Below are 26,360 nucleotides of genomic sequence, written 5' to 3' on the forward strand. Positions count from 1 at the left end.
ACTGATTTTGTTGAATTTTGCTTGGGGTTATTTATGTACTAAATAATGCTTTGACTTGGAATCCCTTTAACATCAGCAAAGCTTTTTTGAGTAAAATGGACAGCATGGGCCATTCGTATCTCATAGTCAGAGGTGATATTTTGGATTTATGAAAGACAACAGCTATGAAAGCATTCGCAAAGATATTTCATTAATCAAGAACAAGAGTTGGGGGCTTGAAGACAATAAGATACCATCTCAACCATAAATAATTCCAACTATGGATTACGGATCTTGCTTTTAGGACTCCACTATTACTTTATGAGAAATCAATGATCTACACGTTTGTTTAAACCTCTAATCGTCAACTTGGATTGCTTTCATATTAATGTATACAAAATAGTAAGATGAGTGGACACATTTCCATGGTATATATACCCTACCACATAGTGCAAAACAAACAGCATGCAGACTACACCTTAGGTTTTTATCTATATATATCATGCTATGTACACAACTTTTTTTCCTATGTTCATCCACTTATATGCTAAGTCACATGGGTGCGGGTGCGGGTGCGGGTACGGGTGCGGCACTTTCAAAAACCTTGGGTGTGGGGGTGCGGCAGGGGCAAAAATGTATATATATATATATATATAAAACTCGAGCATCAACAGTGGGAGAGTTAGAGAAATTTATTCAACAAGAATCTTTTGGAAGCAAATGAGACAGACGAGGACATGACACACCGTGAGCCCCACGGACCTGGTCGGCCAAGGGTCCTTCTAGCAGCTTCTGTCCCGTGACCCCCTCATCAGCAAGAACCCGCGAGAACGCGTACTGCGGGGAACGTGGCAGTCTCTGCCACGCCTTACACTCCCACGCCCATTAAATGTTGAGATCCATCTGTGGGCCCCAATGACGGCCCAGTCCCACTCCCACACCACCCTACTCCCTACTCCACAGTCGTCCCTCGACGTGGACGTCAAGGAGCTTTGCTGTAGATTTGGACCAACGAGGAAAGATGAATCATTACAGTGGGCTCCACATCATTTCTCCCTCTGTAGCGATATCACCCTCAGTTAGAAGGGAATGATTCTCTTTCGGTGGGGAATATTTTCGATTATATCATATTCAACGAGTTTTAATCCGGGAAACTACCGTGCGCCAGACCCCAATTAATGATTAAATGATGAAAATAAAGAATAGGTCTTCAAAGGGCGCATTAAATGCATTATTTATAGTTTCATGCAGGAAAAGTAACTAGAGATATCAACTTTAAACAGAATGTGTGATTCGGATTATTTGCTCATTTATATTGACGTGTACAAACTATGAAAGTTGGAATGAACTTTTACCTTCTAACCAGATGGCAGATGCTCGTTTTTTAGTTGCAATCTACATGTCTTTTGGAAGTTATTAGCATCCGAATGTGAGGGTTAAAACCTTCGCATATGTCAAACCCCCGCAGCCTCCCCTTCTTCTGAGAAAGGAAACCCCTTTGGGGTTTCCTGAATCGGGCGTCCCCCGAGCCTTCAAATAATCGCAGAGGGGGGGGGAACCTCACCGCCTGCGCCTCCCTCCTCCGCCTCATCTAACCTCCTGATCGCCCTCCTCATCTCTCTCTCAATCACTCTCTCTCTCTCTGCCTCGTCTCCCTCGACTCGCCGGAGAACCGGTATATTCCCGAACACCACCAACCCCTGTGTGCGCTTGCAAGCTCAGCGCCATCCCCTCTCCTTCCTCCTGATCGTCGTTGTCGTCGTCGTCGCCGTGACCTCACAGGTAAAAAGCCTCTCCTTGCGATTTTCCTTTTCGGTTGGGTCGTCGGAGAACCGACAGAGGGTCGACAACTTCTGCCGTGCCCTCCCTCTTTCCTCTGTTCCCGGTCAAGGTGTCGGCAGGAGGTCAGTGGCTCATGACGCCCCTGGCCCTCTCTCTCTGTGTCGTCGGAGGGTCGGCAGTCCCCTATCGTTCCCTCCCTCTCTCCTGTGGTGCGTCGGAAGGCCGGCAAGGAGCCGATGCCCCCCTGTCGCGATCTTCCCTCCTCCTCTGCTCCTTGCCGGAAGGTCAATGCACCCAGGGTCGGGTTGACCGCACCCGGTGCTGCACCCGCACCCGCGTCGAATCGCATCGACGCGGGTGCGGCACCCTGCTAGCCGAATCCCTGTGACATAGCTTATATGATAATTTTTGTTACACTTTTTTTATAATTTATCTGTACAATATATCAACTTGTGAGCTTCATTCCCCAGCCAGCTTTTCGTATTTAACAATAAATATATAATTATAGATTTAACCAGACTAAGGAACAAACAAACTAATAGTTAAATCAATATTTTTCTCCTATTAGGGCATTGAATTTCATGTGCTTCTTCCTGCCCATTGCACCCATAGTTCAAAATTCCAGTGACTCAGTCATGACTCAACTTGTCTATCCTTAACTCATGACACAGCTTGGGTGAACCTGGTATCTCCCTCAACTCATACTACCTTTTCTGTTTGTATAGGAAAATATGCATCCGTCTGCATGTGTTTGTCTCTACATTGTAGATACTTATGAATCTACATGTTTTATAGTCCTTAATACCTAATGAACATAAAAGATTTTGTTTCTTTGATGAATGGAAGAATCATGCCTAAAAGTAGAGATATTTACTCTAATTCTTTCCCCTTTCTTTTATTCTGCCACTTCCATCTCTCCAGACAACTGTATTTTTTCTTCCTCAAAAGCATCTGAGGAAGATGAGGCAGACAGGAACTGTTCAAACTTCCTGACAGATATCAGACTTTTGCCATTTGGCGAATTGCAGCCTTGGGTGGAGAAAGAGCAGGAAAGTTAGTCATAGAATGACATAAATGGTTAAACTAGGACACCAATTGGGCACCAACATCTTCCCCATGGTGCACGAGTAGAGATCCAAACCTTTCTGGATTTTGGCATATGTCACAACTCGATACCACATATGAAGCAAGACACTTCAATGCAGGCCCTTATACTCACCATCTTCGATTATTATCTGACAACAGTACCTAAGACAGAAAGAGGGAGGGGGCTGGCTTGGGTTCTTTACATTCTGAGTACAGCTATCCAGTAGTAAAGACTAGATGTATCAAACATGCACAGATCAAAGATGTCAAGTTGTTCACTTCGGAACAAATCTACTTTCCCATATTTCAATCAAAAGAAAATAAAGGAATCAAATCATATAGGAGAAAACCTAGAAGAAAAATATATTACTAGATCACTGCGCTCTAGAACACGCCATAATTGTCTCCATATGTCCAGATTCTTTTCAAAAGGTGTAAGGACAAGCTTGTCATTTTCCTCCAGCCTGAGATAACACAAATAGAACAAAAAACTTGCTCAAGATCACGTTAAAGGCATACGGATAAGAGCTATAACAGAAACAGGAAACAATTTTAAAAAATACAAAACTTCATGGCAACTATGATACCATTATTGTATTTAGAGATTCAAAAGGCATTCTCAAATTCCTAGCATGAAAACATGGGCTGAAGTACACCAGCTACCATGAAAACCAGATATTTTAAATGTGCAACTACTTGGTTACCTAGTTACATCTTGTCCTACAAATAAGAAACTCAAAAGACACTGGCTTTCAGAATTATTTAGCATAAAAGAAGAATTACCAATTATCTTAGTAGAAAGTGCCCCTAAAGGTCATTCAGCTAAATTACTTGAGTACCTCTGATGATTCTCAAAAAAAGGAATGCACAACATACCTCCAGCCATTTATTAGTGCCTAAATTGCGAGAAGCAACTTATGAGTTGCTTGACTGTTGGTGATTACTGCCACTAAGATATTTTTAGATCTTTGAACAAGCATCATACCAGCCATTTATTAGTTACTTAAAAGCCTAAAATACGAGAAGCAACCTACAGATTGTTGCTGTTAGTGATTATGCTCATCAAGATAACTTTAGAACCTTCTTTTCCTTTTCTTAACTCTTCTCTCAACTTCTTTTCTGTTACATTTATAATTATTTTCAGTATGTTATTCTATAGCATTCCTCATTTTAGGCATTTCTTAGTTCTTTCATTGTGAATGACAGCTAGAACCACATGCAAAAATTATCATCTAACTTAGATAAGGATAGTACAATTGCTTCAATCCTAGACTAACAGTGAAATCACTCTTTGAGAGATCCTTTTTTTGAGAGAACGTGGTGCTTCCGAAATGTGTTGGGAAGTGCCAAAAAATTTATTTTTCATTTTTTTTGTTTTTATTTTTTTTTTTTTTTCGCTTCTCCTCGCTTTCTAGGTCGCTTCCGGTTCGCTTCCTAGGTCGATTCTGAGACGATTCCTGGCTCGCTTATAAGCCATCTCGTGCTTCCCGCTTCGTAAAATTTTGAAAGTGCCTCGCTTCTAAGTCGTCCCGCGCTCTCGCTTCTCCGACTGACAACTCTGGAAAATACTATGGACTAATCCAAAATATGCCTCAAAAAAATTCTTTAGCATGAGATGCCCTAGAAGATTTTTCAAATTCCTGTTTTTCTACACAAAAATAATCAAATTTAACATAATTTTTCGAATTCCTATTTTTCTACACAAAAATAATCAAATTTAACATGTATACATACACTTACATGCACACACACATATATGTACATATGTATTTGTATAATTGTAATGAAGTGTGCGGAATTACAAGAACAAAGTGCAAAAGAACATACAAGTCCAAGAGTGGACAATTACAAAGGTACGATACAAGAACAAAAGTGCACAAGCAAAAGTCCACTATGGGACAATACAAAAAGCCAACAAAGGGCAACAACAACAAGTAAAAGAATACAATGTTATTAATAATATGCTTGAAAAGCATTGAAAAATATAGGTGGAACACCTCCCTTATTTATATACAACATCTATGAGGGAGGGCATTGGGAGCTCCCTTCATAGAGACGTTGGGGCCCCAATGACTCTATGTAGTGGGGGCCCCAATGATATGGGAAAAACAAAAAAGAAAAAATAAGAAAATAAAGAAAAAAATATATAATTGTTTCTAATAAACAGCCATAATTATATATAAAAAGACTAAAATGCCCCTATTGGGCAAACTATTACAATATATATACTTTAACACTCCCCCTCAAACTTATGAAGAAATGGCGTAAAGTTTGTTGAGGAGAAAAATAAATCGAGGAGCAGGAAGAGCTTTGGTGAAGAAATCCGTCAGCTAGTACTCTGATGTGACATACGGCAACGTAATAGTTTCTCTGAGATACTCATCATGCACATAATAACAATCCATCTCAATATGTTTGGTTCGCTCACGGAAGATGTGGTTGTTTGCAATGTAGATTGCACTCTTATTGTCAGCAGCACATCTTCGAAGGTGTTGAGATGATTACTCCCATACCACTATCACTGAGAAGACTTTTAAGCCACACAAGCTTCATTGTTGTCGTACGCATTGCACAATATTTAGCTTCAGTTGAGAATAATGATAATTTTTGTTGCTTCTTGCATCTCCATGAAATCATAGTCACCTAAAAATATACAAAAACTGGTAGTTGTGACTCTATCATTGAGATTTTCACCTCATTCAGCATCAGTATAAGCATATAAATCTAATGAAGAAGATGGGGATAGAAAACCCCCTTTTGTTATAGTATTCTTGATGTATCTAACAATTCTCAAGACAACACTCATGTGCACAGTGATAGGAGCATGCTGAAACTGGCTAACCGAGTGAACTGCATGAGCTATGTCTAGCCGAGTGACAGATAAGTAAGTGAGCGACCCAACTAGTTGGCGGTAAGGTGTAGGACCTTCAAGCATAGTCTTATCTTCTTAGTTGTCAAAGGTGTTAGGCAGAGCCTAGGCGGTGAGCCCCAAAAAAGACTACGAGAGGCCTAGGCAGTACCTCAAATAAAAAAGTTTAAAAAAACATACACAATATGTAAACAAACTACTAAAATTAATAACAAACATGTATATAACATAAAATCAATCAACAATAAGCAATAGACAAATAATATGTTGAACACTGTAAAGCAATTATATTACATAAAAACAATTAAATAGATCATTCCTACTCTTATAGATTATATATGAATTAAGTACACAAATATGTGTGTATATATATATAATATAAACACAAAATATTGTAAATTTATAATATATGTTTATGATATGTTAATATATATAATTATATATATTTATACAGAAAACATATGTGTGTGCAACTGTGCATCAGACCGAGAGACTACCTCGCCTAGGCTCCGCTTTTGACAACTAAGCGGAGTGGTAAAAGGAGAGAATAAAAAGAGACAAAAAAATTTAAAAAAACATGACAACTATGTCTCTATGGCTTAGGCGGGGACAACCTAGGCAGCTTAGGTAAAAAAAAAAGGCCCTACAACCTAGATCCATAAGCCTAGGTGGTGGCCCTACGCCTAGCCAGCCTAGGCGCAACTTTTGACAATTAAGCCCATCTTTCAGCCTCAATTTAGCATTAATCACTTCTGGGGGTTTTTGTTAAGGCGTGATAACGTGATGTGGTTCTGGATCCACATCTAGTCCAGATCCATGTATTATGTTTTGTATTTTGCACATGTTATTTATTGTGATTTGTATTTCTATTAAGGGATATTACTGTCCATAGTATTTTTTTTGCAAAGTGTTGTATATATAAACACAGAATGCTAGGTCACGATTGATGACCTTTCTACACAGTCCCTTGTCTCCTTCCATCTACCTTTCTGCTGATAGTGAAGACATGGTTGGAACTCTGAATTCCAACATGGTATCAAAGCAGGCTTAATTGATCTACTCCCATTGAAGGTTGGTTTCGTATTTTCTCTTCTTTTCTTCTATTCTTTATTCTTCCTCTCTTCTCTCCTTTTTTGTTTCACGTCAGATCTATTTTCTCTTCATATTTGGGTCTCTTCTAATCTGTCGCTTATTCTTCTCACTTTTTTTTATCTAAAGGACAGATTTGGTGCTGCTTTCTGTCTAAAGAACATATCGGATTATGTCAAATCTGGTGTTGTTTTCTGTTATCACTCTTATTCTTTTTAACTAAAGGATCATCCTAAAATCAGATCACGTTAAATCTGATTTATTTTTCTTCTAAAATCATCTTTTATCCATCATTCCTTATTTCCTCCTTTATATTTCTTATCTAGATTATTATATTATCTAACAGTTTCCCACATATTGTTTCTGCATATTATTACTGTTGGGTGAAATTTTCTCTGTTTTACGTCAATTATTTTTTTTTTTTTGGAATCACTTCATCAATTATTCTGGTATATTGGATCTTCATAAAGACTTGTGTTGCGGTTCAGGTACATAACTAGTAACCAGAACTCATTTTCCTTAAAAAAAAAAGGTACGCAGCACAGGGTCTGAAATTAAAGACATCTGAAAGTTCTTTCTTGCAATCCATCATTAAAATATGGATTTGTCTTCTACTCATTCAGGTCTTTCCTCTAGTTTCCTGAGTCAACTTGTCTTTGAAAAACTCAACCATTTTAATTTTTTGACTTGGAAAAGACAAATAATTACTTTCATACAAAGCCAAGATCTTTCTGGACATCTAGATGGATCAATTTCAGCCCCACTTCAATTTATCACGCAGGAAATACAGGATGATAAAAGGACTGTCGCATCTCAGATTATTCAAAACCCTGATTTCGAGACTTGGATAAAAAGAGACCAACCATTAGTTGCGTATATCACTTCAACCTTATCTCATAAGATATTGATTGTGATTCCAGATGATTGTTCAGCCACTGAACTATGGAATATGTTGGCTTAAACTTATTCTCAAATGTCAAATGCAAAGGTTTTGTATCTCAAGCGGGAATTTCAGTCATTAAAGAAGGGAACTATGTCTGAACAAGGTAAAAAGCATCACAGATCAGTTGGCTCTTGTTGGATGTGCAGTCTCGAACAGAGATAAAGTGTAGCAAGTTTTAAGTGGATTGGGAGCAGATTATCACATTCTTGTCACGTCCCTCACATGTTTACCTATTTTACCCATTTTTGAAGATTTATGGGCCAAACTTCTACACTATGAGATCAATTTGAAGAGTTTTTCTGATGATGATAATAGACAGTCAGATTCACAAAATGTTTTGGTTACTGGATTGGCTCGTAGTGGAGGAAATTATCGTGAAAGTAGAGGTCAAGGATGCTATGGTGGACAAGGGGGACGTGGGCTCCTTCCTACCCCAAACATGCCTCCTCATTCTAATGCAAGAAATTCAAGAAATGTCCCCACATGCTTCCTATGCAATAAAAGAGGACACATTAAAGTTGATTGCTGGTTCAATCCTCAGAACAAAGGTAAAAATCCTACAAATCAATCAAAAAGGGAGATTGATGGAAGTAAATCTAGTGAAGATGTGCAACAACTTTTATTGGCAGCTCTTTCTAATATGACAATATCACAAAATGATAAGGGAGTATGGTATATAGACTTTGGGGCAACCACTCATGTCACGGGAGATGCAGGTAAACTCTCGAACTTATCTCTTTATTTCGATAAAGGTAGTATTGTCATTGGAGATAGAACTTATCATTCCCTTTCTCACATTGGAAATGCCATAATACCCTCCTTGAATTCATCCATAAAATTATCTCATGTTCTTCTTGCTCCTAATATTAAAAAGAATATTATCTTTGTATCTAAACTTGTTGATACACATTCTTCTGTCGAATTTACTCCCTCTTCTATGTATGTCGAGGACCTTCAAACGAGGGAGACGTTCGCTAGAGGGGAGCGACGAGAAAATATGTATATCTTCAAAGAAGATCCTACTGTTCGTATTCCTGTCGTCTTGAAGTCTTCATTAGAGTCTGATGAATCTTCTGCATCTAAGTGTCTTCTTAGTTTGTCTAAAAGTAATAAGTCAATTCTTTGACATAGTCGACTTGGACACTATAGTTCTTTTATTGAAAAACTTGTAAGAGATAATCTTATCTCCTTATCTGATTTGAGTCCTACTTTTGACAATGAGAAATGTACAAGTTGTCAATTGTGTAAGAGTCATGTTTTTCCCTTCAATTCAATTAATAAAAGAGCTTCAAGACCTTTTGAGATTATCTACTCTGATGTATGGGGTCCTGCACCTTCTTGTTTTTTTTCGGGAAGTAGGTACTATGTTGTTTTTATTGATAGTTATTCCCATTATACCTGGATATATTTCATGAAACATAAATTTGAGGTTTTTCAATTATTCAAAAACTTTCATGCCTTTGTCAAAACTCATTTTTCTTTAAATATTATAAGTTTTCAGTGCGATGGGGAAGGTGAGTACTCTTCAAATGATTTTATTACCTTTCTTCGAAACAATGGTATAAGTCACAGAGTTTCTTGTCTGCATACACCACAACAGAATGGTGTGGCTGAACGGAAGCATCGTCACATTGTTGAGAGTGTGATGAGTATGTTGCATGACAGTCATATTCCTATTGAGTTGTGGATAGAAGCTTTCTATTCTGCGATTTATATTATAAATTGTTTGTCGATGGTTATTTTAGCAAACAAATCTCCTTATCATACTCTTTTTAGATAGCATCCAAACTATGATGGTCTACGAGTCTTTGGTTGTGTTTGTTATGTGCACATTGACAAATCATTAAGGAATAAACTTAATGATAAAGCTTCTAAGTGCATATCTGTAGGATATGCAGATGATTACAAGAGATATCGATGCTATGAACCTCGGTCCAATGTGTTAAGATCTCCAGAAATATGGCATTTGATGAGCAGAATTTTGAAGATGGGCATTCCTTACATAATATGTATCACAATGTTGAAGTTTATTCTCCATGGTTGAATGCTGAGTTGTTTGCTAACACCAATGGAGAGTGTTCATCAGGTTGCAGTGTTGTTCCCATGTCTACTTTTGTGCTAGATGAAACTTCTTGCACAACTCAGATTGAAATTGACAATTTGCCGCCTAAAGAGAATGAGAAGTTTTCAGGACCAGTCTATGTTAGAAGAGCAACAAAAAGTATTACCATCACCATTGATATCGTTACTGATGAACCTGAAAATCAATCTTTCATCAGGAGATCAGAAAGAATTTGGCATCCAATTCAGAGATGGGTTAGTTACGATAACTTCACTTTGGATTTTCAATTATTTCTGTCACAGGTTGAGAAACAAGATGAACCTACCATCTTCTATCAGGCAGTCAAGTCACACAAGTGGATAGAAGCTATGAATGATGAAATGGAAGCACTACATGAATGTCAGACATGGGAAGTTGTTCCCAAACCCAAAGATAGAAATGTTGTGGGGTCTTGATGCAGGGCAGGATGGACCCAGACCCTACCCCAAGACCCGTGACCCGGATCCAGATCCATCAAGAAGAAGACCCGGATCTCGTCTCGGGTCCATGACTGGACCCGAGACCCGGATCCGCCAGCTGAATATTTAAAACCCTCTCCTAGGGTTTTACGAAGAGGGATTGGTTTTTTTGGGCAGCAGCCTTTTTTCGTTCCAGCATTTTTTTTACTTTCTTTACCTATTGTCTCATTCCTTTGCATTGTTTGTTATTTCATTTATCGTTCAATTGGGGTTCTCTATTTCAATAAAAGGAGGGTTAACACAGTCACCGGGGTTCTCTATTTCAATAAAAGGAGGGTTAACACAGTCACCATCATTTTGGGTACTGTTTCTCTTATTTCTGCCCATTGTTGATCGTGAGAGTCGCACTGCCTCTTCCAGCCAGCAGATACGTTGCAGCCAACCATCACCACTGCATCAGTTGGTATCAGAGCCAGCGCCTTTTCTCCCCAACAGCAAGATGAGTTCGGAGGTGAGGGGCGATCCGGTGACAGAGATCGAGCAGGAGGATGTCGGCAACACGGACCCAATACTACGAATGATGGAAATGATGAGGAAGATGCAGGAAAGCGTATTGTGAGTCAGCCGGGACATGGCAAGTATATCACGGCGATTGGATGGGGTGGAGAGTCGAGTTGCAGCGACTGATTCACCAGCAATACCACCCTCAGCATCTACTCAGCAGGTTGGTGTCGTCCCTGTCGAATCTGTGGCTGTGACCCAACAACACTTCCCGTTAGTCGTGCCATCTGGTGATACAGGGAAGGAGTTATGCAGGGATGTCGGCCAGCCGTTACCCCAAAGCCTGCCCATCAGCAACGTGGGTGCGCAAGTAGGGCAACGACCCACGCATCAGGGGTTGCCAATCGAGCACGGTCTGCGTGGACCGAACCTGATGTCGAGTCAAGCTACAAACACACCCACCTCAGCCCAGACTAGGGTGGGTCTGTCAGTTTTCCCAGCACCTGTGCGCGGGGGCGCTGTTGCAGCACATTTGCAGACCAAGGGGACTGATCCCCTATGGATCGGACCAGCTCCAGCAGGGTCCGATCGAGATCCCACTAGGATCGGACCCATACCTGATTTCCAGGGACCACCCTTTGGGTTCCCGGTGGCGGGTATGGGTCCTGCAAACCCATATCCAGCCTATCCAGTTGGGTTTGGATTGCAGTTTACTACGAATCTGGCCCAACCCGTTATTTTCGAACCCCAAATGGGACCCCATACCGACCCAAACCTGTATCGGACCCAGACGGAGCTCCAGTTTGATGTTGAGCCGAGTCAAAACCAGACCCATAATTGTAGGGATCGTGGATCGAGTTCAAACCAAGCCCTTTACCCCCACAACTCGATCCCTGATCCAACCTATTCAAATTTGGGTCCGACGAATAGTGTAGGATTAGGCCCGATCCATATCTAGTCGGGTGAATCATCTCAGTCCAATACCAACCCAACCAGATACCCGAACCAGAACCAACCCGGTAACCCACCCCAGATCCAAAACCCAATACCATACCCTACCCAATACCATTATCCTAACCCGACCTATAACCCAAACCCATATTATCCAATTTCTACCCACCTAGAGCCCGAGATCCGACCAACCCTTCCGCCTATCGCAGGACCACCTGTCATACCGGTACCCCAACGTCGGACACAGATGGCTCCCGCCCATGGGCCAGCCAGACCGAGGCAGATTCAGCAGGGACCGACGCGACCTGAGCGCCCCCCACACGTCATTGGAGTAGCACAACGCCAGCAACCAGGCGAGCAGAACCGCGATGATGGAGCAGTGTGGGACGATACTTTTTGGGATGAATACCCTGCAGGCATGGTGGAGGCCCGTCAGCAGAGAGCACCCCTCCACGTATGGGGTGAAGTTAGAGCTTTCAGAGTTCGCAGGTTGATTCGATGCAGAGCAGTTCTTTGATTGGTCATATGCCGTCCAATTCTTCTTCGACTACCACGATGTCGCCGAACACCGTCGTGTCTCCCTAGCCTCTACTCGGTTGAGAGGCCTAGCACAGACATGGTGGGTTGAGATGCAGCGGTCGAGGGAGCGACAAGGATTAGAGCGTGTACAGACTTGGGAAAAGATGCAACGGTTGATGCAGTCTAAGTTTGTGCCGTCAGATCACGCCGAGAGAGCCTATAGGGAGTACCTGACCCTGCGTCAAGGCACCAATACTGTGGCGGATTACACTGCGGAGTTCCATCGTCTTTCCCTACGAGTGCAGATCGAAGAGACCGCCCGCCAGCAGGTCATGAGGTATATTTCTGGTCTCCATCCTGCTATTTCTGACGACTTCAGTTGTATCACAGTCGAGTCACTGGATCAGGCAAGTAGTTATGCTATGAATGTAGAGGAGAAACTGAAAAGGAGGCAGGAACATAGGACATCCCATAGTGATCAGTCCAGTCAACCCAAGTCGAGTTTCCCAATCAGTGGAGCGAGCTCCCCTAGGAAAGAAGACTCAAAGTCCGCCCAAGGAGTCGACCCTAGCAAACCCGATCAGTCTGGACTTGCGTACCACACCAGATCCAAGGGTAAGCCCAATGAGTTCATTGTTCGTTGTTTTAGGTGTCAAGAGTTGGGTCATATTGCATCCAAGTGTCCCACCATGAATAAGAACACTCATCTAGCAGAGGGCATTGTTGAGTCTGCGTCCGATAGTGAGAGCAAGGGTGAGTTGCTTGTTGAGGGGAATGACGAGGTGAAAGTCATAGAGTTCGATGGCAGCATCGAAAATTTGTTAACCATTCGTCATGTGTTGACCACATCCCGAGAGTCGACCCCCACAAAATGGTTGCGAAATAATATTTTTAAAACTCGGTGTAACTGTGAGGGGCGTGCATGTGATGTTATCATTGATACTGGAGCGTGAGAGAATATGGTGTCCGAGAGTGTCGTGTCAACCTTGAACCTAAAAACAGAAAATTGTCCCAACCTTATAAAATGGCATGGTTCAAGAAAGGCAACGAGGTGCCAATCACCCTGCGTTGTCTAGTTCGGTTCTCTATGGGGGAGCATTACCACGATGAAGTGTGGTGTGACGTGGCGCCCATGAGTGCGTGTCACATCCTATTGGGATGTCCCTGGCAGTTTGATCGTAAGACCATCCATGATGGCCGTAGGAATACGTACACATTTGTCTTTCAGGGTCATAGGATAGTTCTCCTTCCCACCAAGGAGACCGGGTTGCCCCGGTGAGCGGGCCTAGTTGATCGATCTTCCCTCCTTGGGCTGCCCGAAACATGGCACCTTTCTCCTACATCTAATGTGTCTGATCTATATGCTTACTGAGGAGACAACAAGTCGTCAGAGCTGACTTTTTTCCCACCTGGGGAGAATGATGCAGGGCAGGATGGACCCAGACCCTACCCCAAGACCCGTGACCCGGATCCAGATCCATCAAGAAGAAGACCCGGATCTCATCTCGGGTCCATGACTGGACCCGAGACCCGGATCCGCCAGCTGAATATTCAAAACCCTCTCCTAGGGTTTTACGAAGAGGGATTGATTTTTTTGGGCAGCAGCCTTTTTTCGTTCCAGCATTTTTTTTTACTTTCTTTACCTATTGTCTCATTCCTTTGCATTGTTTGTTATTTCATTTATCGTTCAACACTGTACTTGTTCATTGGGGTTCTCTATTTCAATAAAAGGAGGGTTAACACAGTCACCATCATTTTGGGTGATTGTTTCTCTTATTTCTGCCCATTGTTGATCGTGAGAGTCGCACTGCCTCTTCCATCCAGCAGATACGTTGCAGCCGACCATCACCATTGCAGCAGGTCTAAATAGGTTTATAAGATCAAGTACGAACCTGATGGGAGCATTGAACGACACAAAGCAAGACTTATTGCCTGAGGTTTCACTCAAGAATATGAGCAGGATTATGATGAGACATTCAACCCTGTGGTTAAAATGGGAACAATTCGTATCATATTATCTAATGGTCGTTCATTGCAAATGGACATTGAGCCAGATGGATGTGAAGAATGTTTTTCTTTATAGGGACCTTAAAAAAGAAGTTTTTATGGAGCAGCCACCTGGATATACAGAAGGAGACCCTAAAGCGTATGTATGCAAATTGAAGAGAGCTCTTTATGGTCTAAAGCAAGCATCACGGTCCTGGTTTGACAGTTTTTCTCTCAAAATTCAAAATCTTGATTTTCACAGATGCACCCTTGGTCACTCACTATTTATCTTCAAGGATGAGCATACAACCACATTGTTATTGATTTATGCAGATAATATAATCATCACGGGCAATTCTTGCAATCATATCCAGGGTGTCAAGGAATTCTTAAGTCAAAGTTTTAAAATTAAAGACATTGGAGAACTAAGGTACTTCCTTGGTATAAAAGTTGACAGGAAAGACGATGTGTTAACTCTAACTCAACATAAATATACCCTTGACTTGTTAAGAAGAGCAGGAATAAAGGACTGCAAGCCCTTAGCCACTCCTAATGTTTTGCAGAAGATGAGTTATCAAGATGGAGACTTATATGATAATCTCACCAGATATTGAAGTATAATCGAAATGCTCCAGTATTTTACCTTCACTAGACCAGACATTGTCTATTCTGTAAATCAAGTGTCTCAGTTTGTGCATGAACCTCGAGCTGGGCACATGGATGCAGTTAAATGGATATTAAGATATTTAAAGGGCACAATAGGAGATGGACTCGTTTACAGGAGGAATCTTATAGATAATGGAGCTCATAGTATTCTTATCTATACAAATGTGGACTGGGCAGGAGATCCAGATGAGAGGAGATCAATTTCAGGCTATTGTATATTTCTTGGTAGGAACATTGTGTCTTGTAGTAGAAAACAAAAGGCGGTTGTCAGATCCGTACTGAGGCTTAATATTGTTTCATAACAGCTATCACACCAGAAGCTGCATGGGTTAGACACTTGCTAAGAGAATTGGGAGAATCTATCTCAAGATCATTTTTATTATGTGATAATCAAAGTGCCATAAATATTTCCTTTAATCACATTCATCATAGTCACACAAAACATATCAAGATAGATCAACATTTTGTCAGGCAAAAGGTTGAAGAGAAAGAAACGGAGCCACACTATGTTTGAGTTGAAGATCAAGTAGTTGATTTGTTTACAAAGGGGTCGACCAAACACAATTTTTGGTTCTTAAAGGGCAAGTTGTCCATGATTCAAGATCATGGACAACTTGAGGGAGGATGTTAAGACGTGATAACGTGATGTGGTTCTGGATCCACGTCTGGTCTAAATCCACGTATTATGTTTTGTATTTTGCACATGTTATTTACTGTGATTTGTATTTCTATTCAGGGATATTATCGTCCATAGTATTTTTTTGTAAAGTGTTGTATATATAAACACAGAATGCTAGGTCACAATTGATGACCTTTCTGCCCAGTCTCTTGTCTTCTTCCATCTACCTTTCTGTTGATAGTGAAAACATGGATGAAACTCTGAATTCCAACATTTTTATCTTCTTATCATCTGTAAAGTCAGACTTAGTACAAATACAAGCAGCAAGTTTCATTTGAGAAAAAATGTACCCTCTGGGAGAGTACGCAACTTCAATACCTAAGAAATATCTTAAAAAACCTAAATCAAACATATCAATTTTTTTTTAAATAATTTTAATATCACTAATTTTTTGTTTGTTACTTCGGGTGCTAATCATATCATCTACATAAAGTAAAAAAATAACCATAAAACTTGCACTTTTAATAAAAAGATCAGTGTGAGTATAGCAAGAATAAAAACCCAAATGAATCGTTACATTACTAAATTTATCATGCTAAGCTTTAGGAGCTTGTTTTAGACCATACAAAGTTTTTTAAAGTTTAATGATTTTACCTTTTCAATACAAAACCCCAACGAAAGATCCATATATACCTCCTCATTTAATTTTTTTTTACATCTAGTTGGTATATGGTCCATTTTTTAATAGATGCAACGGCTATGAGTATCGTAACACTAGTTATTCTAGCTACTAGGCAAATGTTTCTTCATAGTCAATTCTATATTCTTGAGAGTATAACCTACCTTTATATCATTCTAGTGTAAGAAAGTGGTGGTGTTCCACCAAAGCACTTGAACCAACCAAACAAATGTCTAGAAAGACACTTCATACAGGACCCGTAAAAGGGTAAAAATGGAAAACACAAAAATAAAAAGGGATTTTTATTAAAATGTGAAATGCTTAAAAAGCATTTTTCTACAAGTAAAATACAATGGGGGATGCACCCCTATGTATAATAGAGAGGAGAGAAGAGCTCATAAGGAGCTCTCCCTCTAGTCGCTGGACTAGCTCCAACGGCTAGAGTTCGGTCAAGTTCCAACCGAAACTTGACCAAAACCCTAACTATCTAGTTCCATTTGAACTAGATAGTTAAAATAAAAAAATAAGAAAAAATACAAAATACAAAATACAAAAATTATTTTACATTTTAACACTCCCCCTCAAACTTACAGTACAATGAGTGAAAGTTTGTTTAAGAAAGTGAAATCGGGGTGTTGCAAGAGGCTTGGTGAAGAAGTCTACTAACAAGTATTCTGATGTAACATATGGCAGATCAATGGTTTCATTCAAGTACTCCTCTCTGACATAGTGACAATCTATTTTAATGTGTTTGGTGCGTTCATGAAATGTCTGGTTGCTTGCAATGTAGATTGCACTCTTGTTGTCACAACACATTCGTGAAGCATGTGTTGTTGCACCTCCCATGTCCGCAAGCAGACGACGGATCCATACGACCTCCATTGTGGTGGTTGTCATGGCTCGATATTCGGCCTCAGTGGAGGATAGAGAAACCTTCTGCTGCTTTTTGCACCTCCACGATATGAGAGATTCACCTAAAAACACACAAAAAACCAATGGTTGAGTGTCTATTATTAGGATCACCTCCCCAGTCAGCATCAGTATAAGCAATTAAATCTAATGATGATAAAGCAGACAAGAAGAGTCTTCGTGAAAGAGAACTCTTTAAATATCTAATAATACGTAAAATTGCTCCCATGTGAACAGAGGTGGTAGCATGTTGACACCGGCTGGCTGTATATATGGCATGCGTAATGTCTGACCTAGTGATGGAAAGATAGAAGAGTGCTCCAACAAGTTGTCTGAATGAGGTAGGATCATCGAGACGCTCTCCATCATCAATTTTTTGACTACTTCAGGAGTGTCCATCGTCTTTTCATCTGTAATGTCAGACCTGGAAACAATATCAGAAGCAAATTTAGATTGAGATATCAGATATCCCCGAGGAGAATAAGCAACTTCTATTCTTAAAAAATATCTCAAAAATCCTAAATCAGACATTTCAAAATGAGTTTTAAGAAGAGTCTTGATATTTGTTACTTCCTGCTTGTCGTCACGAGTGATGATCATATCGTCTACATAGAGGATAAGAATGATGATACCTGCATCAGATTTCTTAACAAACAAAACAGTGTCAGTTAAACAAGAATGAAATCCAATATTTGTTATAACATGACTAAACCTGTCATACCAGGCTTTCGGTGCTTATTTGAGACCATAGAGAGCCTTCTCAAGACGAAGAGTTTTACCCGTGGGAATACAAATACCAGGTAGAGGATCCATGTATACTTCTTCAACAAGCCTCCCATTTAAGAAAGCATTTTTTACATCCATTTGAAAAATATGCCACCTTTTAACAGAGGCCAAGGCGATTAGGGTTCTGACTGTAGTCATATGGGCTACAGGAGCGAAAGTTTCTTCGTAGTCAATGTCTCTTGAGCATAACCTTTGGCTACGAGTTGTGCTTTATAGCTTTCTAGGATCCCATCACTTTTGGTTTTGACTTTATAAACCCATCTACAGCCTATAGGTTTCTTTCCAAGAGGAAGGTCTTAAATGGACCAAGTCATGGCCTTTTCTAAAGCATCCAATTCTACTTTCATACCTTCAACCCATTCTTTATGATTTTTGGCTTCAGAGTAGGAGGAAGGTTCAACGTAGGATTGGATTAAAGCTAAGGCATCCCTATATGATGGTGAAAAAGAGTCATACGAAACAAATTTGTCAGGAGGTCTAGAAATTCTAAAAGTCCGTCGAGGAGGAACTTCGGAGAACCTTTCAAACGCACATGGAGTATGCGGTTCTCCAACTCTTCATCTTGTATACTGCAATCCAACATCCCTACTGGTTTGGTCTCTGCTATCAGTGTCAGGAACAACGGGACTTTGATCATTATCAAAGTTGCATTTGAAATCCTCTTCACCAAATTCCGAGGTTAAATCAATTAGAAAGGAATATTTAGTAATATCCTTAGGTTTTTCACTCTCAAAAGCATTCTCTTTTTTAGAAAAGACATATTTCTTGATACATATAATTTGCCATTTTGATAACCTTTTTTATTCTCAGCATATCCAAAAAAGGCACATGGGATTGCCCGAGGTGAGAATTTATCGTTTTTGTCTGTAAATACAAAACATTTGCAACCAAAACTCTCAACCTAGAGTAGTCTGGTGTTAAATTATAAAGTTTCTCAATCGAAGAAATATTTTTCAAAGAAGAGGATGGCATTCTATTGATGAGATAGGTGGTAGTTAGGACTCTTAAAATGTAAAACTGTACACACACACACACACACACACACACACATATATATATATATCATTATTTTTTTCTGTAACTTTTTTACTTTATTTTTATTTTTTGTCTTTATGTCATCTAGTTTAGCTTGAACTAGAATGATTGTTGCTAGTCAAGTCCTATCCAGACTTGACTAGCAATAGAGTTGTTGGACACAGTCCATCAGCTATATTGAGTCCTCCTCTTTCAGCTATGTATATAAAGGGGTGCAGCCCCTATTATATTTCATTCCAATGCGTCTTAAGCAATTGGTTTTTCATATCAATAAAGAATACATTTTTATTTTTATTTTGTTTCCAGTTATACCCTTTTTGAGGGTTATGCCTTAGTGTCATTCATGACACTTTCCCTTGTGAATCTAAGCTCGTGTTTCGATGATCCCTATTTTATTTCATGGTATGAGAGTCATGGAAGTACTAGATCTTAAGGAAAAACTGCCTCGGTTTTTGTGCCCATTTAGAAAAGTGTTCGCCACTTAAAGAGAAGTGTTTTATCACTTCATTGGGGAAGATTTCACATCTTGTTGTATTGTATTTTCTTCTTTCTTTTTTATTTCTCTTCTCGTTTCTCTTCTATCCATATTCCTTCTCTCCTTGTAATCAATGGATGACAATGATAAAGTCACCATCATGTCTATGAAACTAAGCGATACGAACTATATAACATGGGCTTCAATCATGAAGCACCATATATGGAGAAAAGGCCTATGGGGGATTGTGGATGGTTCCGATTTGGAACCTAAGCTATCTCTTACTAAAAAAGGAGATAAAGAGGTCCCTCTATCGGAAGAAGAGAAAATCAAAGCTCTTACCTCATATGAGAAGAAATTGAAAGAATGGAGAATATCTCATGCGAAGATAATGTCATGGTTCATCAATAGCGTTGACATTAAAAAATGCTCAAGTCTTGCCAAATTTGATCATGCCGATAAGGCATGGAAATACCTTAAGAATATGTATTCCCTTAAAGATATTGCACACGTGTGCAACCTCCAAGAAAAAGTTCGAATGATGACACAAGGAGACAAAACTATTCGTGAATATTACAATGGGTTGTCCGAACTTTGGGAAGAACTTACCCTTTTAGAACCAAAGTGGCATTGTGCCGAAGACATCGAGCTTCGTCAGAAACAACTCGATTTTGAACATTTTTACCAATTTATCACTGGCTTAAGGCCGGAATTTGAAACCACTAAATCGGCCCTACTTCACCGGGAAAAATTCCTTCTATTGTTGAAACTATTGAAGAGTTAGCAATGGAAGAAAATCGTCTCCGGAAAGGTTCTTTAAAAATTGAAGATGATTCTGTTTTAGCCGTGTCTAGACCAGGGAATCATGTTCCATCATATAGGCCTCCTCACTTTAACCGACAAAATGGTGACTATGATAAAAAGAAAGTTATTTGTCATCAATGTCATGAACCGGGACACTACAGGCCACAATGTCCCAAACTTAAGGAGCTGAGAGCAAAAGGAGCTGCAATTGTTGGAACGGAACTTAAATATCAGGATGCACCAGTTTTCCTGGCCCAACTAATGGAGATTCTTCAGCCTCTCATCAAAGGTGCATCTTCCTCATTTAAAGCTTTAACCGGCGCAGCAGCCTCATCTTTTTCTGATCCAGGTAAAATTTCTTGGCTCCTTGACTCTGGTGCATCTTTTCATATGACCTCAAATAATCAAAGTCTATCCAAATATGTTAAAAATAAAACAAGTGTGTCAAAGGTCTTTACTGTTGATGGGACTTCTCTTGAAATATAAGGAATAGGAAATTTTGAAAAAAAATTATAAAACAAAAAAAAATTATTCCAAAAATTAGACATGTTCCCAAATTAAATTTAAATCTTTTATCTGTATCTCAAATTTCTGATTATGGGTGTAATATTGACTTTTCTTCTCATAGTTGTTGGGTATAGGATCGCCAGTCAGGCAAGCTGATTGGGGAAAGTCATAGAGAAGGAGAACTCTATTACATTGGTTTTTTGGAAATGTCGAAGAAAGCCTTTTGTTATAATATTCAGAAAATATAGTTAGAATTGTGGCATAAGAGACTTGGTCACCCACATATAGCCAAAATCCAACATTTTTCAAATCTAAGGAAATTTTGTAACTCTGAATCATTTGATTGTAAAGATTGTATTCTCGGCAAAATGAAAAGATTATCATTTCAGAACAGAACCTTTTTCTCTTCAAGACCACTTGAATTAATACACTCAGATGTTTGGGGTCCTGCACCAGTAATTTCTAAAATAGGATTTGTTTACTATGTTATTTTTGTCGATGATTTCTCCCGACATACGTGGATTTACTTTCTCAAACATAAGTCTAAAGTATTTTCATACTTTCAAACTTTTCATAATATGGTTAAAAATAAGTTTCAAAATAATATTACTATTTTTCGCACATATTCAGGGGGAGAGTTTTTATCCACAGATTTTCAAAATTATCTTAAATTGCATGGCATCACACATCAAAGATCTTGTCCTTATACACCTCAATAAAATGGACTGGCAGAACGAAAACATCGTCATATTATAGAAACCACTAGGTCTTTATTAATAGCAAATCAAGTCCCGAAAGACTTTTGGGCAGAAGTTCCTTAACTGTCACCTATCTCATTAATAGGATGCCATCTTCTTCGTTACAAAATATCACTCCCATTGAAAAACTTATGAACATTTCTCCAGACTACTCTAGACTAAGAATATTTGGGTGTAATTGTTTCATATTTACTGACAAAAATGATAAACTTTTCCCTCGTACGATTCCTTGTGCCTTTTTAGGATATGTTGAAAAACAGAAAGGTTATAGATGTTTTGACTTCAAAAATAATAGACTATATGTGTCTATAAATGTTTCCTTTCTTGAAAATGAGAGCTTCTTTGATTTTAGAAAATTAAAAGACGTCACTAAGTACTCCTTTTTGCTAGATCTAACATCAGCATCTGATGAATATGACCTTGACTGTAACTTTGATGATGATCAAAGAATTATTGATCTTAATGTTTAAAATGAAGAAGTTCATAGAGATACTAGTATTCAATATTCAAGGCGACAAGAGTCTAATCCTCCATGTGCACTTGAAAAATATTCTAACATTCCAACTAGACAATCATCATGAGTCTCGAGGCCTCCAGGAAAGTTTGTATCATACGAGTCCTTCTCACCCACATATAGGGCAGTTATTACATTAATTTACTCATATGAAGAACCATCCACATATTTTCAAGCAAAAAATGATATCAAATGGATAGAAGAAAGTTGAATTAGATGTACTTGAAAAGGCTTCTACATGGATTATTCAAGATCTTCCTCCAGGGAAGAAAACTATAGGATGTCGATGGGTTTATAAAATTAAAACTAAGAGTGATGGTACTCTTGAAAGATATAAAGTCCGATTAGTAGCCAAAGGTTATGCCCAAGAATATGGGATTGATTATGAATAAACCTTTGCTCTGGTGGCTCGTATGACAATTGTCTGAACCTTAATTGTCTTAGCTTCTATCAAAAAATTGTCTATTTTTCAAATGGATGCCAAAAATGTCTTTTTAAATGAAAAGCTAGTTGAAGAAGTATACATGGAACCCCCTCCTGGTCTAAGTATTCCTAAGGGTAAAGTCCTTCGCTTAGAAAAAGCTCTTTATGGACTTAAACAAGCACCGAAAGCTTGGTATGATAGGTTTAGTCGTGTTATGATTGATATTGGTTTTCAATTATGTTTAACTGACATTGTTTTGTTTATTAAGAATTCTGATGCAGGGATCATTATGCTTTTTTTCTATGTGAATGATATAATCATCACCGGAAGTGATAAACAGGGAGTTGAAACTATCAAAACACTTCTTAAATCACATTTTGAAATGACTGATTTAGGCTTGTTGAGATATTTTTTAGGCATTGAAGTTGCTTATTCTCCTAGAGGATATTTATTATCTCAAACTAAATTTGCTTTTGATATTGTTTCCAGGTCTGATATTACTGATGATAAGAAAGTTGACACTCCAGAAGTTGTTAATGTTAAAATGAAGAATGATGATGGAGAACTTCTTGCAGACCCTACTCCTTACAGACAGCTTGTTGGGGCACTTTTCTATCTATCCATTACCAGACCAGATATAGCACATGTTGTTCACACAGCAAGTCAATTTCAACATGCTCATACTTCTTTTCATATGGGAGCAGTCATGCGTATTATCAGATACATCCAGTCCTCTCTTTCACGAGGATTTTTCTTATCTTCCTTATCTTCTCTTGATTTAATTGCATATACTGATGCTGATTGGGGAGGTGATCCCAATAACAGACACTCAACCACTGGTTTTTGTGTTTTTTTTAGAGGAATCATTGATCTCGTGGAGGTATAAAAAGCAGCAGAAGGTATCTCTCTTATCTACCGAAGCTGAATACAGAGTCATGGCAACCACGACCATGGAAGTAGTTTGGCTCCGACGACTGCTTGCTGACATGGGAGTTGAAGCAAGAAAGGCTTCACAAATGTGTTGTGACAACAAATGTGTTGTGACAACAAAAGTGTGATCTACATTGTCAGTAACAGAACATTCCACGAACGCACCAAACACATCGAAATGGATTGTCACTACATCAGAGAAGAATATCTACACGGGATAATTGATCTGCCATATGTCACTTCAGAATATTAGTTAGCAGACTTCTTTACAAAGCCTCTCGCTGCTCCCCGATTTCACTTTCTCTTAGACAAACTTTCGCTCATTGTACCGTAAGTTTGAGGGGGGTGTTAAAATGTAAAACTGTACATATATATAATAATATTATTATATATATATAAATATATTTTTCATTTCTTTTTCTATAACTTTTTTCCTTTATTTTTATTTTTTGTCTTTATGTCATCTAGTTCAGTTTGAACTAGAATGACTATTGCTAGTCAAGTCCTGTCCAAACTTGACTAGCAATAGAGTTGTTGGACACAGTCCAACAACTCTGTGTCCAACAACTCTATTGAGTCCTCCTCTTTCAGTTGTGTATATAAAGGGGTGCAACCCCTCTTGTATTCCATTCCAATGCTACTTAAGCAATTGGTTTTTCATATCAATAAAGAATACCTTTCTATTTTTATTTTGTTTCCAGTTATACCCTTTTTAAGGGTTATGCTTTAGTGTCATTCATGACACTTTTCCTTGTGAATCTAAGCTCCTGTTTCAAAAATCCTTATTTCATTTTAAGGACTGCTTCAGCCCAAAACCCTTTTGGAACTTGACTTGCAATTAGCAAAGTCCTAGTGGTTTTCATAATGTAACGGTGTTTGCGTTAAACAAGACCATTTTGTTGAGGTGTGTGTGGGCATGATTGTTGATGAGTAAAGCCATGTAGATTAAGGTAAATTTTAAATTCTCTGAACAAATTTTTCCCCTGAATCGGTGCGAAAAATAGCGATATTACTTTGAAATTTATTAATAATCATTTTATAAAATATTTGAAAATAAACAAAAACCTCGAATTTATGCTTAAGAAAATAAATCCATGTGTGTCTAGAAAAATCATCAATAAAGATGGCATAATACGCATAACCGCCTTTAGAAATAACTGGTATGGGTCCGCAAACATCTGAATGCACTAACTCAAAAGGTTTTGTAAAAACAAAGGTGCTACTAGAAAAAGGTAATCTTTTCATTTTATCAAGAATGCAAGCTGTACAAGCAAAATTTTCCCAAACTTGAGAAGAATTGGATTTTAAACATATGACGGCCAAGTCTTTTGTGCCATAATTGTATCTCCAATTTCTAAACATTTAGACAAAAAACATTCTTTAGTAATTCCAAAAAGTCCATGTAATATAGTCTTCCTTCTCTATAGCTGTCTCCAATCAGCTTCTCTGACTGGCGATCCTGTACCCAGCAACCATCAGAAGAGAAGGATATATTACATCCATAATCAGAAATTTGTGAAACAGATAGAAGATTCAAATTTAATTTTGTAATATATCTAACATTGGGAATACAAAAACGTTGATAATTTTCAAAACAACTATTCCTTTTATTTCAAGAGATGTTTCATCTGCTGTGAAAACTTTTGAAATACTTGAGTTATTTTTAAGACATTCGGATAAACATTTGTCATTTGGAATCATATGAAATGAAGCACCAGAATCTAAAAGCCAAGAAAAATTACTTGGACCGGAAATAGATGCAACTGCAGCTCCAGTTGAAGATGATACCCCTTTGAGAAGAGGTTAGAGGCTCTCCATCAGTTGAGCCATGGAAACAGACGCATCTTGATCTTTTGGCTCGACTTCAATGGTGGCAACCCTTTTTTCATCCATCTTTTTTAGTTTAGGGCATTAGGGCCTGTAGTGCCCTGGCTCATGACAGTGGTGGCAAATAACTTTCCTCTTGTCAAACTCATCATTCTGTCTTCCAAAGTGAGGTGGCCTGTAAGTACGAGTATGATTCTCAGGCCTAGATACTGCTAGGACAGAATCATCATCAGCTTTAGGGGTGCTTTTCCAGAGACAATTTTCCTCCATTGTTAATTCTTCAATAGTTTCCACAATAGTGAGAACTTTTCCACGTTGAAGGAGGGCCGATTTGGTGGACTCAAATTCTGGCCTTAACCCAGTTATAAATTGGTAGAAATATTCAACATCGAGCTGCTTTAGGCGAAGCTCAATATCCTCGACACAATGCCATTTTGGTTCCAAAAGAGATAGTTTTTCCCAGAGTTCGGATAGCCCATTGTAATATTCTTGAATTGATTTGTCGCCTTGGGTCATCATCCGAACCTTCTCTTGAAGATTGCAGACATGTGCAATATCTTTAAAGGAATACATATTTTTAAGATATTCTTATACCTTATCAGCATGATCAAACTTGGCAAGACTAGAACATTTTTTAATGTCAACACTATTAATAAGCCATGACATTATTTTCGCATGTCCCATTCTCCACTCTCTCCACTTTTTTTCATAGGAGGCTAAAGCCTTGATTTTCTCTTTCTCTGATAATGGGACCTCCTTATCTCCCTCTTTCTTGGTAAGGGATAGTTTAGGTTCCGAATCGAAACCATCCACGATTCCCCATAAGCGTTTACCCCATATGTGGTGCTTCATGATTGAAGCCCACGTTACATAGTTTATGTCACTTAATTTCATGGGGATGATGGTGACTTTATCATTGTCATTCATCGTTTACAAGAGGTGGAAAAAAAAAGAAAAGATAGAAGACAAGAAACGAAAAAGAAAAAAAAATTGTGTGAGAAGGGAAAGAGATACAATACAATGATGTTGAAGCCTTTCAAATGATACGTTTTGTAACCTGATAATGAAGTGATGAAACACTTTTGCAAGAACAAGGTGATAACACACCTTTTGCATAAGGGGCACGGAAATCAAGGTAGACTTTCTCCAAGATCTAATAATCCTGCGGCTTTGATACCATATAAGAAAGTGATGGTGTTCCA

General features: G+C 38.8%; 1 protein-coding gene across 2 annotated transcripts in view; it reads right to left on the minus strand.

Annotated features, from left to right (window-relative positions):
* LOC149821050 (GTPase LSG1-1-like) overlaps nt 1–26,360 on the minus strand; it is an 82,653-nt gene that overhangs the window by 4,948 nt on the left and 51,345 nt on the right. For both annotated transcript variants that reach the window (XM_089982183.1, XM_089982182.1), the window contains one exon: nt 3,218–3,311. In XM_089982183.1, the coding sequence (XP_089838309.1) occupies nt 3,218–3,311 (94 nt within the window). The remainder of the gene's footprint in view (nt 1–3,217; nt 3,312–26,360) is intronic.

This window comes from Nuphar pumila, chromosome 12 (genome assembly GCF_984573655.1).
Source record: "Nuphar pumila chromosome 12, dmNupPumi1.hap1.1, whole genome shotgun sequence".
In the NCBI taxonomy this organism is placed as follows: Eukaryota; Viridiplantae; Streptophyta; class Magnoliopsida; order Nymphaeales; family Nymphaeaceae; genus Nuphar; species Nuphar pumila.